At 38.8% G+C, this 19,010-nt stretch overlaps 1 protein-coding gene across 1 annotated transcript in view; it reads right to left on the reverse strand.

Moving 5' to 3' along the window:
- Nucleotides 1–2,662: 2,662 nt before the first annotated feature.
- The window catches only part of kcnq1.1 (potassium voltage-gated channel, KQT-like subfamily, member 1.1), a gene marked incomplete at its 5' end in the record, with an annotated part of 29,700 nt that continues 13,352 nt past the window's right edge, over nucleotides 2,663–19,010 (reverse strand). Inside the window, 8 exons of the mRNA XM_079463883.1 lie at nucleotides 2,663–3,315; nucleotides 6,046–6,107; nucleotides 6,289–6,335; nucleotides 6,502–6,596; nucleotides 8,126–8,201; nucleotides 16,909–17,038; nucleotides 17,153–17,206; nucleotides 18,170–18,293. Of these exons, the coding sequence (XP_079320009.1) occupies nucleotides 3,100–3,315; nucleotides 6,046–6,107; nucleotides 6,289–6,335; nucleotides 6,502–6,596; nucleotides 8,126–8,201; nucleotides 16,909–17,038; nucleotides 17,153–17,206; nucleotides 18,170–18,293 (804 nt within the window). The 3' untranslated portion in view covers nucleotides 2,663–3,099. The remainder of the gene's footprint in view (nucleotides 3,316–6,045; nucleotides 6,108–6,288; nucleotides 6,336–6,501; nucleotides 6,597–8,125; nucleotides 8,202–16,908; nucleotides 17,039–17,152; nucleotides 17,207–18,169; nucleotides 18,294–19,010) is intronic.

The raw sequence follows: 19,010 nt of genomic DNA on the forward strand, positions 1-19,010 counted from the left end.
CGGTAATAATATGACACATTTGTGATTAGAGTAATACTATTTGGGGCTCACTAAACAACACAACATTGATCATAATAAACAAGGACAAATGAAATGTGAAACAGAGTGTGCGGATTTTATTGTTTCGATATTACTCGAAGAGCTGGAAAGTTCGCGACTTTCACAAACTAAAATTGAGTAGAAAACCTAAATCAATCTGCAAGGTTTAACGAATTTTACACTCCTCGGATTTTATCATTTGTAGTTTAGGTAAAGAGTGCCAGTGTTTCGCCAGATATAGCCTTTCTCTAAAGAAGTTTCCCATTTTCATGACCATCTGGCACCAAAAAAGGCGAAATGGAACAAAAGAAGCTAAAGGCGTAAGGCGAAGCGAGTGCCATCGCTTTCACCTGCAAATGAGGCTTTGTGCTCTAATAGAAGCACTCGGTGCTCACAAATCCTGTTTGGTTTTGTTTCTAGTCCGTATCTAGTCGTGTGCAAGAAAACAGTGATACTCCAATCCGTCAGCCTCCCTTGTCATGCCAACGATCGACCACAGTTCAGATAATGAAACAAATTTAAGGTTTAAAGAGATGAAATTCAACTGGATAAAAATGACAGCACTTTTTAAAAACGCTTAGTGCATGTAAATATAATATAATATACTAAACTAAACGGAAATAAAAGTGCCAAACCAATGTAGTACAGGCCTAAATGTTTATACATTTTCCTCACTCCGTGTTTGTAAAATACTTTGCAAAGGAAAACTTTAATGAAAACTGGTAAAATTAATTATGTTAAAGAAATGAAAAATACTTTGTGAAAGTAAATCATTTCGTTTCAAATCTGTAAAAGTTTTCGAGAATTGCAGGAATTCCCAATGTAAAAAGACACCATGTAGCCTACCTTAATATTATCAGATCACCGAGCACTTATACGTTCAAATCAATAATACCGTTCATATTTTTAATGAAAAAGTGAAGACATTAAACATAATGTATTGTAATAAACATAATTGTTTGATTGGTAATTTGAGGAAATAAAATTCCCCAGGGTTTGACTGGGACCTCATTATTTGAGCTTTTACACTAAAATCATTATGTCCAGATTGTCAGGGTTTCCAATATGTTCCGTTATAGCTCAGCTGGGTTTCTTGACCAGATGGATTACCTCCTCGGGCTCATGGGACCTCCACTGTTATCAGCAAATCCCAGAGAGACACATTTATACAGCCCATGCAATCTGTGCACCACTAAATGAAGTTAATTTGAATCCTTTTTCCTCCTAACTGAAGCTTTATTAAAAAGCTGTCTTAATTGTTGCATGTTGGATTAAAAAATCAAATGCTGTGCAATATTGTACTTCCAAATACAAAATAAACAACTAGAGATGTAAATAGTCCTGATATACATGTGCCTATTATAAATAAACCCCTAAAATTATCTCAGCTTTGATAACTTTTCTTATGTCAGGAAACATTCAAGAACAGTGAGAATTAGTTTTCAATTCCATATTACCCCAATAACACAAACAGTCAATTTTAAAGAAATGAACAAAATCTCATAAAATACAAAGCTCCTATCCCTGGTTGCCCATTTATTTCTTTTTTTTATGTGACAGGGAAATCACTTTACCACCATTGCTGATCTTTCTTTGACACATACATCTGCAATTTGCAGCAAAACCATCAACCCATTCATCAGTAGCCCTTTCGTGCCGTTTCTCTTTCACTCAAAAAAACCATAAAACAAGTGTAGGCACTGGCAAGCTTTGTCTTCAAGGCTGGATACACCTCTATGGGTTCACTAGCTTGGATTAATGGCATTTGGTCCTAAAGTTTGCTCAGCAGTCTCTGAGACAGTGACAGCAGTACGTCCTTTTAAACGAATAACAAAGGCTTATCATTTATCCGGCGGCATACGGGCTAGACCCCCTCTCTAGCAGGTCTGCTCTCTGTGGTGCATGCCAATACTGTTGTTCTGTTGATTTCATTGTTGACATAGTTGTCCTGCATGAGAAGCTATACGCTAAAGGATAGCAAGTGCTGTTTTTAGTCCTTTTTCCTATTGTGACCAAGTCCTCTTTTTTATGTTGTGGTATGATTGTCATAGATTTGGTTTTATCAAATAAAGGTCCAGCAGCTGTGTATGGATGGTACTTCGCTTTTCCCAACATCTCAATTATATAACTGAACGTTAATAAAGACAAAATTGTCATGCTTCTCAGCAGCGTATATGTGATGGAATGTCTGATTTGTTGCACATATTACAGGTGACAATGGTCCATACGAGATGCTGTGCGTGAACAAAAGCAGAGTGGACAGCCATGTTCCTGCCCTAGAAAAAGGTCAGAGGGTGCACATGTAGTCGTCCCCATAGCAACAAAGCCCCTCACCCCTGAGAGCAAATGTATTGTCATAAGATCATAGGTCACGGTGCTCTCCATATGGTCGTGTGCTGCATAAGTCATTGATCTGTCGGGATGCTCTAAAGGAATTCTGAAAGTGTCACTGAAAGACTTTTAGAAAAGGACAACTGCTCCTGAATAACATAAATGCCAGAACATAGGACCAATAGAACCATTATGGCCTGATGGTGGAAAAGAGCGGGAAACCGGGCTGACAGCAAACCTGTGCTTGAATTGCAAATTCTGTGTGCTAATTCAAAAGTCTTTACACATGATTCACAAATGCAGTGCATTTTAAGAGCAACTAGCATGCTCTTTATTCTTTTTTACAATCTTAAAAAACAAAAACAGTCAATTTAATACCACAATGTAATAATGACAAGTGTGTTACATTCGACTAGAAAACAACAAAATGTTCACAAAAGGCATGGTAACAGTTTCTCTCCTTTAAAAAGCCAAAGAAACTGAAAAATCATCTATTTTAAAAGGCAAAGTTAATTCTAACATAACATTATGTATATTACGTGTATACAGTAGTATACATGTCTATATTCTTTAAAAGAAATCCAGCTGTTCTACAAAAAAAAACAATGAACATTAAAAAATTTAGTCAGCAAACCCAGAACTTGGTTACACATTCCTCTAATCTTTTATAAATCAAGCTAATACATTCCCAATTTCGGGAACTTTGTGATTTGGTGGCACTTTAGAATATCAGCTGTCTCGATGGGAGAGAGGGAGGTTTGTGCTAGAGAGTTGTTCATAGCTGGTCAACCTGTCCTGTGGCCCCGGTAGACAGAGGCTGGGTGACGGTCTGTGGGCCCTCTCACTACGTTCCTGTCCTCTGTTTGCATCACTCCGTCTCTCCTTCGCTAATAGGAGGTTGAGAGACTCGGCAATACGGTTGAGGGTCCTGTCCATGTGTGTGATCTATGGGAAAACAAGTGTGTGGTCTCAGCAACTTTAAAAACACTGTCTAAAATAACGTCACGTCGCCTGTGTAAATAAACATCATGCAGTCTTTTAATGCAATCCGTAACAGCTATTGAAAAACGAACCCATATGTAGTGACTAGTCAGGACTATTTTTCACATAATGTGAATGAGATTAGGGAATGTGGAGTTGTGTGATCAAACATGTAATGATGAATAGCCTAAAGAGATTCAAATGACATGATCATGGAAACCTGGTTCATGTGTGACATTATGTCATTATTGCAAACTAGATCTTGTCAGTGCTGTTTTAAGAAGCTTAGAAAAATACATGTTATCTATAAATAAACTTTTAAACATAATACCAAAGCAGTTTTCCATGCTATTGCCTGTGTATTTAAATTAGCTTTTTCCTACATACCAGGATTGTTATTGAAAGGGACTAATGTTTGAGACAATGAAAACTATCAGACGCATACTTGTAATTTTTCCTTATACAGTTGGGGAGCCAAATGTCGTGAGGTTCTTTCCCCCTGGGTTACAGCTAAGTGACGTGTGGAGCCAGGGCTGTCTACACCCCATTAGAAATAACCAGACGAGTGTCTCCACGCAGGACCACAGTTTATACAATGATAGTGCCGCCACAGTCACACACAAACACATGAACATATGCACAAACACACACTGCCGTACTGCTCACAGCCAGAGATTCAAACATATACACAAGAGTGTGCACACATGTAAGGGAGAAACAGTAAGATCCTTGAGTGGAAACTTGGGCAGAAAAGCAGTTAGATATGACTGAGTGCAAGTGCATGTTCTATAAAATCACGTACAGTTTGTTATAATCCTATAAAAGACTTATATTTATAATAAAGATGTGCCATAAAAGCTATCTCAGGGACATGTCTGGAAAAACAGTACACTATAAAAATGCTGGCTTTCAAGCTGGATCAGAAAGGGACGGAGCCAACTGTTTGTTGGGTTAAAATTAGTTTCGACCCAAAATGTTAGGTTGTTTTAATCCAGTGTTGCATCAAGTATAAACATTTTCTGGGTTAATTTCACCCAATAGCTTGATTTGTTTGACCCATAAAATAACAGATGAAATATACTTTATACACTGTATATACTGTTAGTTTAAAAATGCTGTAATGTAATAATAAAAAAAACATTTAACAGATCTCAAGACAATGCAGTCTGTGTGAGCACAACGGCAATGAATTGCTTTAGGCCGGTGTTTGCAGAAAAGTTAAGGCTGTTTGTTCCTGTTTATGCTAGACACTGGTTGCTTCCTGTTTACCACAAAATTATGGGAACACTGTGTCACTGTATGGGGCGAGGTATCCTGTAAACACTGGATGCTGTCCACACACACAACAAAATGACAAATCTGCATGCAAATCTGTACAGACAAACGTCAAAGAATGTTTCCTTCTGGTTTTGCTCTGAGAAAAATAATTAATTTAGCTATTCAGTGCATTATTCACTAACACAGAAATCAATGAGATCAAGAATCCTACGGCCCTCTGCTTTTATATGGTTTTAATTGTATATTAACTGATCTCTCCCAAATGATACGGAAGCTTTGAAAAAATATAAAAAGATTAAAATCCTTTTAAAGGTCCACTGTATGAAATCTAGCAGCATCTTGCGGCACGGTTGGGAATTACCAATGGCTTACTTCACCGCTCACCCCTCCCTTTTGAAGCACTACCGAGGCTGACACAGGACTAAGATGTCGTTACATTTTCGCTTTTCTGCCGAAGGAGATAACGTGTTTACGAAACGCACTCAATAGCAGTTTGTCCATTTAGACCTACTGTAGAAACAACAAAGCGAATTCCATGTTTGGGGACCCACAGTGTATGTACTGTATATAGAAAGAGCTCATTCAAACAACACTTCATAATGTAAGGTCTATATACGCCTCTATATACATATATTATATTGCATTTCTGTCAACAATGGCTCCAAAAAGACACACATTGGACCTTTAAAGCATACTTTTTTTAAACACCCCCTGTAAAAAACTTATTCCAAACATCTACACAACAAAAAGAGAGGCGGAAAGTGAGCGGGCATATGAGAGAAAGATCATATGAATAAGTGTAAGCTGTTTTGAGTCCATGTCTGGGATGAGTGCTGTTTGTAAAAGGATTTGCTGGAGTGGCAAATGAACGAGAGCAGAGTGAGTGTTTGTAGAGCTCCTGAATCCCTGTCTTTCTAGCAGGCCAATAGACCTTTTACACCTACTCAGTCACACACAAGCCAGAAAGCTGCTCTTTTTAGGCTCTTAACACCCTTATCAGCACACATCACTCACAGACAATGTTTGAGCAGTCATCAAAAAGTGATGTTTGAGTGAGGGAAGAGAAAGAGAGAGGGGCTCATGCTGCCCCCAGGTGTAGCCTTGATGATTGAGGCTTGAAGATCTTTATCTGTCTTTCCTGTAAAACCAATTGCACTGAATGCATTTTGAGCTTGCTTTTGTTATTTCTATGATCTACTTGCCTGGATTTTTGACCCGGCGTATAGCTCCCTAAAATGTGACATATAATATGTAATATTGTGTGGGGATTTTTAAGTGTTTGGAATCCTCAATAGTTACAAAGCAGTGTTAGTCCTGTGTTTCGCAAGAACAATAATACCATTAATCTCCTGCCTAATTGCATGAAATTTAGCCAAACCCTAATCTGACTGGAGCACAAATATTTAAGAGCTTTACCTTCTCCTCCATCCTGTTGAGTCTGGATCCGATGGTATTCGTGCCTTTGTCCCTCATGCGCTCTGCAGGACAAAAAATAGTACCAGTCAGAAACATAATAAACGAAAAGCAACTCTATAACTCCATAAACAACTCTCTAAAAAGCAACAACACCAAGAAAAATTATGATTTACTGGATGTTAGCAACACATGATGGTCATGTAAAAGTAAGAGCATAGTGTGTAATGAAGGGCCCTGTTTTACCTGAACTTGTCTGGAAGAAAGACAGCTTTCCTAAGGACTGATCCAGTCTGTTAGAGACAAGAACATGAAAAGTTCATGGATAAAAATGGCAAATGGAATGACAAAGAATGGATGTACATATAACGCCTCACTTAGATTTTCAAAGCAAATGTATTTCCATGCTAAAGAAAATATATGCCTGGCTATTGAGACATTAAAGAGTTTTGAGCCCACCTTCGCTGCATCTCCTTGATGCGGACCATGAGGTTGAGATGACCCTGAGAATACTGCTCAATTACATCTCTGACATCATACGGCTTTAGTGCTTGCTGCAGAAACACACAAACTAGTTAATGTAGCCTGCACCTATTTCTTTATGCAGGTTTTTAAATCCACAGACCGACTATTGCCTCTATTTTCCCATCTCTGTTTAAAACTTAAAATTGCAGGTTACTTTACCCTAATCATCGAACCAATGCGGACAGCTCAACTCATAAATTATTATCATAAACATTCAGTCATAAGGAGACAGTTTTGACCACTCTTTTTTATTTACTTTCTGAATGAATGATTTGAACCAAAATAAAAAAGATTGCAGCATGTACAGTACTTATCATTTTTGGGATGTGACTTTTTAATTTCTGAATTAAAAATAATTCTCTAATCTCTAGATCAATGAAGTCTGAATCAATGAGATCATCAAAAGGTTCATCACATTTGAAGTGCGATAAAACCAGATCAAACTATCCCCGAGGGCCAAAATATTCTCCTGATTTTTACCTTTGAGGAAAATGATTTGCATCTGCTGACACCAAACCTAGACCCCTGATCAAACGCTCACAGCGTTCGGGGCACATTGAACACAGGTGATGATGCCCTTAGCTGTGTTCGATTATTTGAAGTTACTGAATAACATGTTGTGGATGTGTGAAGCTCCGCGTTTGCTACAGAACTCAATTTCAGTTTGAGCAGTCTCAGTTAAATATACAAACGTTCACACATCTTTGGCACAAATGAGCCAACTCAGGAAGAGCTAAAGCCTTTCAAAACGAGAGCAAACATTGTCATGACATCAGACACAGCGAATCTAGGAAGCAGCATCTGACAAACACTCCAAGTGTGTGTTCTGTGTCGCAAGAGCGTGTGAGAGGAGGTAAAATAAGGGGACTGAGAGATGACTAAGGCTAACAGGTCAAACTAAAGGACGTAGAGATGATGGGAGGGTAAAGAGAGAAGGCAAATAAAGTGGAGTAACGAGTATCAAATGTCACACAATCGCAAGACGGTAGGAGAAAGTGTGTGGGATGGCTATTAGGGGAATTCTCTGACATAGCAGGTTCTTTTGAGGACCCAGGAAGTCCATCTGGTAAAACTGGGCAGAAATTTTACTTACACAATCAACTTGTTCATGGCTTAACCTCTAATTTGTCAAAAAATGTTAATCACAGATTAACACAAGACGCAAAAATACACATTTTACTTTGTAGTATTACCATTTTGTGTTGTAAAAATGCCTACAAACAAGCAAATCTACATACTTGAGAAGCATTATGAGAACATATATTAAGTCTTTTATGTTATGTTTTACTTACAAAATGAAGTGGGTTTACTGTATGTCTAAAACAGGCAATAATCTTGATTTGATTATTGAATTAAATTGAAACTTTTTTCCTCTCACACATTTGCGACACGCACACACTTGGAGTTTTTTTTCTTCGTTTTGTTTTTAGAATGGTTGGTTTTTTGCTTCTAGTAAATTTATATTGACTTAAGAATTTTTCTCTGTTTGCACAAGAATCTGTGCAAAACAACGTATAAAAATGCATTTATATTTATAAATCTGTTACAAAAAACGTACCTGGAACTTCTTTTTGGCCACAAAGCAGCGCATTCTCTGGATGACACGGATGGCTGTGCGATGAGAATCCCGCAACCTGTGTTTGTGTTGGGATCATCACAGAGAGAAATACTTTAAGATTTTAAATAATAATTATTAAGTCCAAATATCATACAACCATGTTTATTTTTTTATTAATCATCGCTTTTACTGTAAAGCTACTTAATTGACAAACAATATCTACAATGTTTATATTCTGGGTCACTGAAGTGATGCCTCACATAATGGCATTATATGTTATCCCTAACCAACTTTCTATAAGCAATACCCTAACCTTTCAAATTTTCAATATAATTTGCAAAACAATCCTATCAGTCGCTAGCAGACCCTCAGGTGCACCCCAAAGCCACTCCAGCTGCTGTCGATCTGGATTGGACTTTTGCAAGTGGCTATTGAGCGCAAGGGTCACGACCAGGACACAGTGTCTCAGAGAAAATACAACGCTCTCTGTTTTTCAAAGGTTTCAAAACACACAGCACTGAGATTTTATGGGGGAAGGGGGTCGACTCCCAGGAGACCCAAGGTTATCTACGGAACAGTCCACTGTCACAAAGATGAATCATCATATAGGTACACTTTCCCCTGCACGTATGCTGCATGTCTATATGCGCCTGTATCGTGTTAGCATGTTAAGGCATGTGTCTGTTGCATGTCACTCTGACAGAATACTGAGCGCACTCGCACAAGTTCCTTTAAAATGCATTAGTGGTCGACTGGCTGCAGGCTATCAAGCCTCATTGACTTAATGGACATGGCTGCTTGACAGTTTCTGGTTTCTCCCTGACTGTGGGCTACAGGGAAATGAGGGATAAGGCATATGCCATGCTCCAGGCAACTGCCAATTTACTGCTCTTTGGTGCCCCGTTCAAGACTTCCATCAGCATCCCTTTGGGTCATTTGCCAGTGGTTGGCTTTGTGGATTGTCATAGTCTGCTATGCAAATGTCTATTTATTTGCACTTGACAAGAGTAAGAAACATGGCAATGAAAAACTCTATATAACGGAAACTAAGAAGCTACTTCGCATACTAAAATATATCTGCAAACGTATTATTGAATCAAACATTAAAAACCATGGAAAGGTCTTTAAAATCACCATGAAATCAAAAAGAGTTGCAGTGATCATTTTAAATGATTAACCCGTGCACACCATTATTTTTTCTAAATTAGTTTGCACTTGTAATCTTTCCTCAAAAATAATAAGCTCCTCTCCCCGTCTCAACAACTACTCCTCACCACATGACCTAAGCAACAAAAAAGAGGCAGGACTATACTGACTGTCCAATGGCCAGGCATTTTTAGCCCTCCCCTCCAGGCACAACTTACAACTTACAACAAACCAATCACAAAGGGAATGGCAAAATAACGCCCTATATTTTTTTCTAATATCAGAAGCCGTTTCACTCGGATATGTCACGATACGGAAAAGAAGTCAAGATGAATACATTCACTCAAATTTGCCTATATGTTGTATATAGCTGCTATGTTGATATACTATCTCAGAAGGAAATTATTGAGATAAGCTTTCTATTTAGGCTTCATTTCAAGTGCTAAATTAAAACTCTTTTGGGCAATGATGTTAAGGTTAAGGTCGTGGTACTTATACGCATAGAAATGGCAGGACTATGACATTTTGCTTTCAGTTTGTCATTCACTTTAACCACAAAATCTAAACTGAAGCCCCCTAGCTGGAATATGCCAGCTGTCTGCACAGAGTTCAGGAATCATACCTCCTTGGGTGTTTGTCATTCCAATGGAGAATATAAAGGAGAGAGAGAGCGAGGTGGGATACAAGAGATAGAACATGGGAACCACCCCATCTGTCCCTAAGGCAGCGCCACTTCCTCTCTCCAATCATGGTTACCAACTTAGCAACGCTGGTCTCATGACCTCAGCAGGGTCACCATCTGCCTCTAGTGCTGGCACAAAGCCTGGCTAATGGTGAACACTGGTGGAGACTTGCGCAAAGGGAGAAGGACTCCCACTGGGACAGAGAGAGAGATAAAGAAAATGATGGAGAGACACATGCAAACTGAGAGGGAGAGAGAAAAGGAGGAGATCATATGAGGTCTTCTTTGTGCCAAAAGCAGACTGCAACTCTCATCCGTTCCTGATCTTATTTTGTTGAGTCTGTCCGCTAAAAACAATAGCAGCCAGATGCGAAAGAAATAAAATTTTCATTGGAGGGCTACCGATGACTCTAGGTCTAGATAAACGAAAAGGAATAGCCTCACCTGCACTTCGTGAAAATAATACCACCTTGATGACGATACTTTGTGTAAGAAAAATATTAAAGCTGGCAGTGTTAAATGTTATTTACAAACATAAACTGTAGAATACAGGCTGATAGGTCAACACTAAAGGAAAAGCTATAGTGTGATCATTTTGTTTATTTATACATTGCTAGATTTCTATCTTTGCGTGCTTGTCCGTGTAAATAGTAACTGATGTTGTATTTGTGACAATGGCCATCATAACTACACCAAACAAAGATCAAAGAGGTGCATCGTGGGACAGGAAAAAGACGTCATCAGTACCATCAACACTTTAGGCCTAAGCCTCCAACTCCCCTCCTCTAATTAACTAACAGGGCGTGTTCAACAACACCCAGTCAGTTTGACCTCAACACGCAAGTTTGGACAATGATGTCATCCCTTCTATGCATCTATCCATTAGTGGAGAGTAGACGAACACCTGATCCTGGGTCAGGACTAAATACAAACATGTGCAGCGGGTCCTGTATTGATTAGAGCTAAATAGATGCCATGCCGGGGGATAAGAAGATAATAATGAGACGCTTTAGAGAGATAAGGGGGAATGGAAACTTGTGGTTGAATTAAAGTATTCGGCTTATTAACCACTAACTGAAATTGAGTGATATTTGTGTGTGTTTAGGTGAAAAATCAATGGATTGTTGTTTGACCTCTGCCCAGAGAGGCTCTGCTTATCTAATTGTAATCAAAAGTAGACTAATAGGAAACATTACAATCAGTGGGCTTCAGTCTAATCTTATCACTAAACAGTTTATGTGAACACAAACTCTTTCACACTAACGTTGCCTCGGTGCTACCGCATGCTGCGTGACTAAAACTCACGCAAACAGACTATTAATAAATAGGAGTGTGAATATGTGAAGTGACAGAAAGATAACAACGTAGTTTCTCAGAGAAAGCAATGAGGGGTTTATGCTATCAACATTTTATAGGTCCACAATAGTGGCCAAAAGTGATGTCCAATATATTTGTAAAATATTTGCTTTTAATGCTCCCTCGGGTTTAATGAAACCATCAAATTATGACTTGCATGGTATTGGACCCAATTATTCGGAATATATCAGAGAACAGATTTCTTCCAAAAATGCCAATAAAAAACTGAAAGCTTACAGGAAATTTTATCTAGTGACAGTTCACCCAAAATGAAATTCTGTCATTGTTTACTCACCCTCTTGTCATTTCAGACCTGTAAGACTTTCTTCCACAGAACACAAAAGAAAGATATTGTGAAGAATGTTGGTAACCGAACAACGGCGGTACCCATTCACTTCTATTGTATAGACACAAAACCAATGCAAGTCAATGGATACCTCCGTTCTTCGGTTTGTTATGACAAGAGGGTGAGTAAATGGCTAAATTGTTATTTTTGGGTGAAATTCCACATGATTAATATTTGTTGATGCTCTCTTGTGGTAACTTACGTGGTCTCTCTTCTAGGCTATGTATGTCTTTATAAACTCTGCAAATGTGTTGTTATTTTGGGTCAAGCTCCCTTAAGCTTCCCTTAAGCCCCAAATAGAACATATATATAAATACAACACATTTAAAAGAAAATTGTAGACGTCATATTCCCAAACTTAAACAGCACTTTTGGCCGGGACTGTACACTCTTACCACAGCTCACCAGTTGTCTTGTGTCAACTTCTTTCAATGTTTTTAGAAGAAACATCAGAGACAATGTTCAAACTGAGAACAGCAATAAGTCTCATGAGCTATAAAAAAGCTATAAAATAGCAACCTCTAAGCAATAACATTTTCCTAAGGGCAGGCAACGGATATATTGTTCTACTCTATTGTTCTAACAGACTAGCACAGCACCCTACCGGCAATGTAAAGTTCAAAGACTTTAAAGACACGATATGAAACTGAACCGAATCATATAGAAAGAGGCCAGACCTTCAAACCCTCCCTAATGTTTTGTTACATCATATGATGAATCACAAACACATGTCAATTACCCCGATGTCCCCCACAGAGGACATGTGCGCTCAGCTGACTTGTCTCAGCGAGTCAAAAGACGAAGACCTTTGTGCTGCGGTGTTGCGCTGCAGGCTGCGGGATCGTGGCACTATGGCACTAAAGGGCTCATGGGGGCCCTGTGTGTCTAAGAATAGCTCTCTGCAAGAGGAGGGGGAAGAGCACACTGATTAGCCGCCGTCTAAGAATCCTGTAAAGTACATTATCCTAATTTTTGCCACCATCTTCCTCCTGGAGTTGAAATGCCCCAATGATATTTTTATAAGCGGTCAGCTGCCATAGGAGCCACTGAGGCAGTAATGACTGATAATTGCTGACCAGAGGCCAGATGTTCCACGATGGTAAGGACCCATGGGGCGTGGCCTGGGCTGCTGGCCAGAAGCCATCACACACACACATACATGCACAAAGACAAGATGCGGGCGCACACACGCAGCGGGGGCTCCTTTGGCTTCAGCCGGGCAAAGATCTCTTTCATCCCGAGCATCAAAGAGCCAGACTACTACGCAAAGTATTAAATGTCCTTATGAAGAGTGACACAAGAGGGACACAACATTTACTCTGACGTTGAGCCCTTTACAGCAATACACCATGACTAAATGGCTTATGTTCCAAACTTGTGGCCTCGTGTGATCCTAAACATTATAGCAGCAAAGAAATTGACAGTTTTTATCTCAGCAAAGGTCTTTAAACATCACCAGGGGCCTCTCGCCCTATTGTCATATCGTATTGCCAAGTCACTAACTTACCCGGGCCCTCAAAAAGAAACTGGATATGGCCTGTTGATATTATTTTCGCCGGAAATATTGAAGTTCAGAGACAAGAAAAGTATTGTTGAAGAAACAAAGGTGTTATTTGTGATTCGTTTAAAGCGATAGTACACCCAAAAATTAAAAAAACTTATCATTTCAAACCTGTATGACTTTCTTCTGCAGAACACAAATGAAGATATTTTGAAGAATGGTGATAACTGGCACCCGTTCACTTGCATTGGTTTTGTCTCCATACAGTAGAAGTGAATGGGGGCCAGTGCTGTTCGGTTACCAACTTTCTTTGAAATGTCTTCTGTGTTCTGCGGAAGAAAGAAAGTCATAAAGGTTTGAAATCACGAGAGCGTGAATAAATTAACTCTCACTTTAAATGTGAGAAATTGTTGTGCCTATACTAATATTGGTATACTTTATTATATCTATAATTATATGAAAAGATTTGAAAGGGGGAACTGCATTTTATAGCTAGAAGATTACAGGAATTTGTCAGATTACTTGTCACTGCGTGCACTGTGTGCAGTGCGGTGTTACAAAGTTCTACAGAGAGTCTTGCTAGGCTCTTGGTCTGACAGCAAATGAAAAAATCATCTGGGATGTGTTCCTTCTTGCTGAGCGACTTTCTCTTTCTGTCTGTCTCCCTCTCTCTTTCACTGCTTGGCTGACTCTCGCTCCATGTCCCTCGTTAGCTCTAACACACTGTAACGAAACACAATTACTGTTAAGGGGGGAAGAAAAGGGGCCGTGACGAGCAAGATAAAGAAACTTGTGCTGGCAAGCCGCGCTGAAGAGGCATTAGTGAGCCAATGTTTCTGTCCCATTCAGCACGCCTCACACACCACCACACACTCCTTACACACACACAAACACACAGACCTACTCGTGTTACACACGTTATACTCAAAACGCAATGTACATCTTAATGAAATATTTGATAGCATTTTTTAAGATAGTTCAGAAACATCCCCCCAAAAAAGAGAAGTATCATTCAAACGAAAAAGATATGTATATTGATCAAATGCATGCTTTTGGACAAATATGTATACAATGCACTCATATATAAACTATATAAACATTTCTGTGAAATTGCCAGCATGGAGATTATTGCTCTGTGTAACAAGAGTGTTTCTAACAAAAGTCACTGTAGCAGTCTTTAGCCCAGAAGCCCATTACGACCAGAGCCGCTTGTCAATCAGGCTATTGTTGGCGTGTGTAGAGCTGCAGACAATGGCTCTTTGTCTCTGGACCAGTGTAGACGGCCTGGCTTCGCCTCTGCCACTAGAAGTCCTTCTCTGTTTACTGAGAATAAATCAATCTTTTCAGCCCGGGTCTCCTTTGGTAAACCTCACACCACTACAGGACTGCTGCAGCAGATACGTGCATTTACAAATGCCACTTTTAAAATGCACCTGCGTTTACTTTCATTTCATCATGTATACAAGAGCTTACTTTCTTTAACCCAGAAAGGCACAAAGGTGCTTTTGTGTTGTGACTACTTCACAAAACGGCCTGAAAAAATTAAAAGCACTAATTGTTTACCTGGTCTCACTTTACTACAAAACATCTGCTCTTTATCAAATCTTGAATTATTAGTTAGGCGTAAAGAAAGTGTATATTTTTAAGTCCGAAATATGTGTTTTAGGAATGCACGGTCAGAAAGACGTTTTTGTCACATTGTTCTATCCCAACCCCCAACGCAGGCAAAATGTGTCAGCTGCAGGCACGAGGAGGTTTTTGTGCCTCTCCCACCTCTTGAGTTAACAGCATGGGTCAAAGGTCAGAGCAGGATAAATGTCCTAAAGGAGAGGATAGGAGCAAAGTAGAGGAGAGCAGAGAGTGCTTGAAAAGTACCTTGAAAATTTAGTAAAGAAGATGAGCAGAGAGTAAAGTAGAGATGAGTAGAGTTGCACAGAAGAGAGGTTTGGACTCTGGTCCTTTTGAGTCTCCACCCTACTCCGCTGGACATAAACAAATAAACACACGCTCACACCCAGTGAGTGAGAAAAGAAAGAGAGGGAGCGAGACAGAGGGAGCAGCAGAGAACAGAGAGGCAGAGAAAAGCCAGCTGTTACCATTGCATCTCACTGTGAGGCGAATGAAAGCTCATTAAACTTCAAAGATCAAATAAAAGCTTGTAATGACAAGGCGCCTTTGTAGAGGAGACGCAAGATGTCTGCTAAGAATGAGGATTTAGAAAGGAATCATACCTCAGAATATATATTTTTTTTAATGTCAAATACAGACGATTTGGTGGAAAACGCCAAATTTAGACCAACCATTAATTTCAGGGTACAAGATACATTGTAAGAATAGCATTTTTATTGGATTTTATTGTAAATATTATCTCTTTTTTGCACTAACACAAGAGCAAGTGAAAAAATAGCAAACACAATGATTCTAGCCTAAAATATGTCATTACTGTTTCAGAAGAGTTTTTTTATATGAACACAAAAGCACAGATCAACCTGTTTTTTCTGCATGTGCATGTACTAACACAAAAAAACATGCATACACACAACTCAGATTTTCCCAATAAGCAACAACATAAACACAGAATCAGCACTGAATCAGAAAACATAAGCATAGCAAGGGTTATGTTCTACAAAAACACCTCCACTGCCCTCTTGTGGTTTTCTAAAAAATTATAGAAACAGAAACAGACCTCCAACACTTCTCAGGTTGGCATTTTTTTGTAATGTTAAGAGTAAAACAACAGAAGTTTATGGACAGACAAAGAAGAGCAGTGGATCCCAGTACCACACTCTAGATGGAGTTTATACCCACAACTGACCATTAGATTATTCAGAGAGGGGATCCGTCTATTGCCTGTATAAGTAAATGGTTTGTTGTGCACAGGCTTTACACTGTTCCACATGATGAACAGCTAATGGGGCACAGAGATTCTGATAATGACCCCCTCTCAGGCAACCTAAAGCCTGACACATAACCACTTTTCATGGGAATGCTTTGGGGCACAGAAACATACACCATTTCGTGCACTTTGTCGTCTTAAAATCGCTAAGTTTGATGTGGGTGGGCTCGAAAGCTGAGATGTGCTCCGACAGAGATGGCACATGTGTGTTAACCCCGTTTTAAAGATTTAAGATGGGAATTCAGTGACTGCAGAGATTAGCAAGCTGATTAGACCCCGTTTGCATTTATAAAGACAATACTGCCAGTGTGAACTGCCGAGTAACAGGGTGTGCTAACTCAAACACTAACTTTAACACTTCATTTCTGATCAACAGCTGGACAATAACGTATCATGTCATCTGAAATGGTTATGCAACATTATAATTAGAGGGAAATGTGGTCAGAAATGAACCATTGCTTAGGGCAAAAATGTGATTGAAGTTGACAGAAATGCCTTTAAGGCATGCCTGGGGTTACTTTTTTGTACCATCTGGTATTATGCTGATTTGCTGTATATTCAGAAGAAAGAATTTAAACTTTACTGTGCTAAATGAAGTATTTTACATAAAAACAATAACACACATGGTATAAATAATATACCCTCATGTAAGTAAAAACGTTCCATTAAGGCAAGTTTAGCTCCTTAATGGAAAAGTTAATTTTGGTATAATTAGTGGCAGGGATATTTGAGGAATTTTCTGACTCCGGCGTGACCACAGTTGAACTTTTTGAACAATGAATTATTTACTCTGTCGTCTACAGCAGTCAGAAAGTCTCAGTTTAAATTGCACTAAAAATGTCAAGTTCTTACTCACTGAGACATGTGAGTGACTGGAAGGAGTGAAATATCTCTCTCTGGCTCAATCTCCAATTCATCTGTGATGCTACTGCACCTCTGAAGGGGCGGTCGAGACTGCACCTCCAAAAACCCAGCGGATTTATTTACTAAAGACACACAAATACACACAATTTCATACTGTTGCCTTTGCTTAAAGATCTTACAGTTATTCCAGAGGACATTTTCAGATTTAAGCAAGGCCATAATGTTCTGTTACTTACCTGAAGGTGGAGAGTACTGAAAAGAGGACAGAGAGTTCCAAGATTGCTCACGCTCTGTGAGGAGAGAGAGAGTCGGTGATAAAAAACTGCACATTTCAAATGGACTGATGCGAAAACATGGCATTTCAAATGTTTTCATCTCGTTTACGGAATAGACATTTTGACTTGAAGTTAACCTGAAGTTGTTTTACAGAATGTAAGTCAGCAATGAAAGAGTTTGAATTATCAGTGGATGGTGTAATATGAAGTCCTTGGACATGGATTCATCAGTGGGCGGATGTCATGGTGCAAAAGAAGAAAATTTTAAATTGTGACTGACTTGAATTCAGGGCGGTTCCATGATTGGTCACGATTAATGGCATCCAGAATAAAAGTTTGTTTTTACATAATAGGCTATTTGTTTATGTAATGTGCATACTGATTTTCTAGTTACAAACACAGACATATGTTTAAGAAAAATAAAGTCTAGAAAAAAAAGGTTTATACATAATTTTAATTCTATATAAATATATACGTGCAAATATGTATGTGTCAATTAAATATTCAAAATAAATATACACAGTGCATGACACAAACTTTTATTCTGGAAGTGATTATTCGTGATTAATGGTTAAACAGTGTTTTTTCTCTGTGGGCAAGATTGTTTGGTAATGTAAGTTTCGGCCGCTGTGATGGGAATGTATGTTTAAAAGTAAATAAAAATGAAAGAGTCACTATTGAATACGTCTTTTAAATGAGAACACACCACATCAAAACAGAGACGCCACACAGAACAGTGTGAAGTGAGTAAAGGCAAGACACAGTTAGCAATAGACACTAACTGGTGCTCACCAAATCTCCTGACAGTGTTTGTCCCTTCTGTGAGATCAGAGAGATGAAATGAAGCATATCAGAGGAGTGGCTCTATTCAATTAACTCAGAGGAACTTCAAGAGCTTGAGACATGAAAGAACACCACACACAACTGACAGAAAAGCCTATTTGGAGGGATCACATCAAAGATTGTTGTTGGTGCTACCTGACTGTTGATCTTGAATAGTGTCTTTCCCATCATCAAATGAATCATAGGTAATGTTGGGTATGGTGAGAGAGCCACGGCCATTGTCCCTCTCATTACTTTTCAGCTTCCTCTTTATTTTCACCTGCTCAAAGAGAAAACAGCAGTGACGTTTACATCCGCTGTGTGTTATCATGACAATATATATTGTGGTGACAACAAAATCTGTCAATGGCTATGAGTAGACACTGAATTTTTGACACACAAGAGCAACAAAGAAGGATGAATGAATGTGATGGATGTGTTTGATATTAAAAATCTTTTTTACAAGAGCAACCGGCTGTGTGAAAACTAAATTCTGTAGAAGCTCCGCTGCTTGTGTGAATGGTCAAATAGAATGCATTTGAAAATGATATTAAAATGAACATCTTGTCAAGTATCCACATACACACAGTCAGCTATGTCATATGCAAACAAGCACATATGTGTCAAAATATTGGATCTGTGCATTAGGACTCACAGTCTACATGCAGTCTAATAGAACTGTCATGCTGTTAGGAAAAAAAAACTACTCTCGCTCTTGACTGAATCACTATTTAAGTTACAGAAACACATTGACTAAGACACATCTTGCATTTTGAAACAATAAACACAGAGCCTTTGTGCTGCTAAACCCACCCTCATGTTTGAATTATGTTTGAATTAATTCATGTTTGAATTAAATGTCCAAACAAATGGATGCTATTAGAGTCTCCAGTCAGTTTTATTTATCACTGCTTGTGTTGTGAAGGGTTTGCTGTCTTTGGAAAATCACTATCTAAGAAGTTTCAGTAAAAACTGATGTAGATAGCTTTGTCAAATT

This window comes from Barbatula barbatula, assembly GCF_947034865.1.
Source record: "Barbatula barbatula genome assembly, chromosome: 1".
In the NCBI taxonomy this organism is placed as follows: Eukaryota; Metazoa; Chordata; class Actinopteri; order Cypriniformes; family Nemacheilidae; genus Barbatula; species Barbatula barbatula.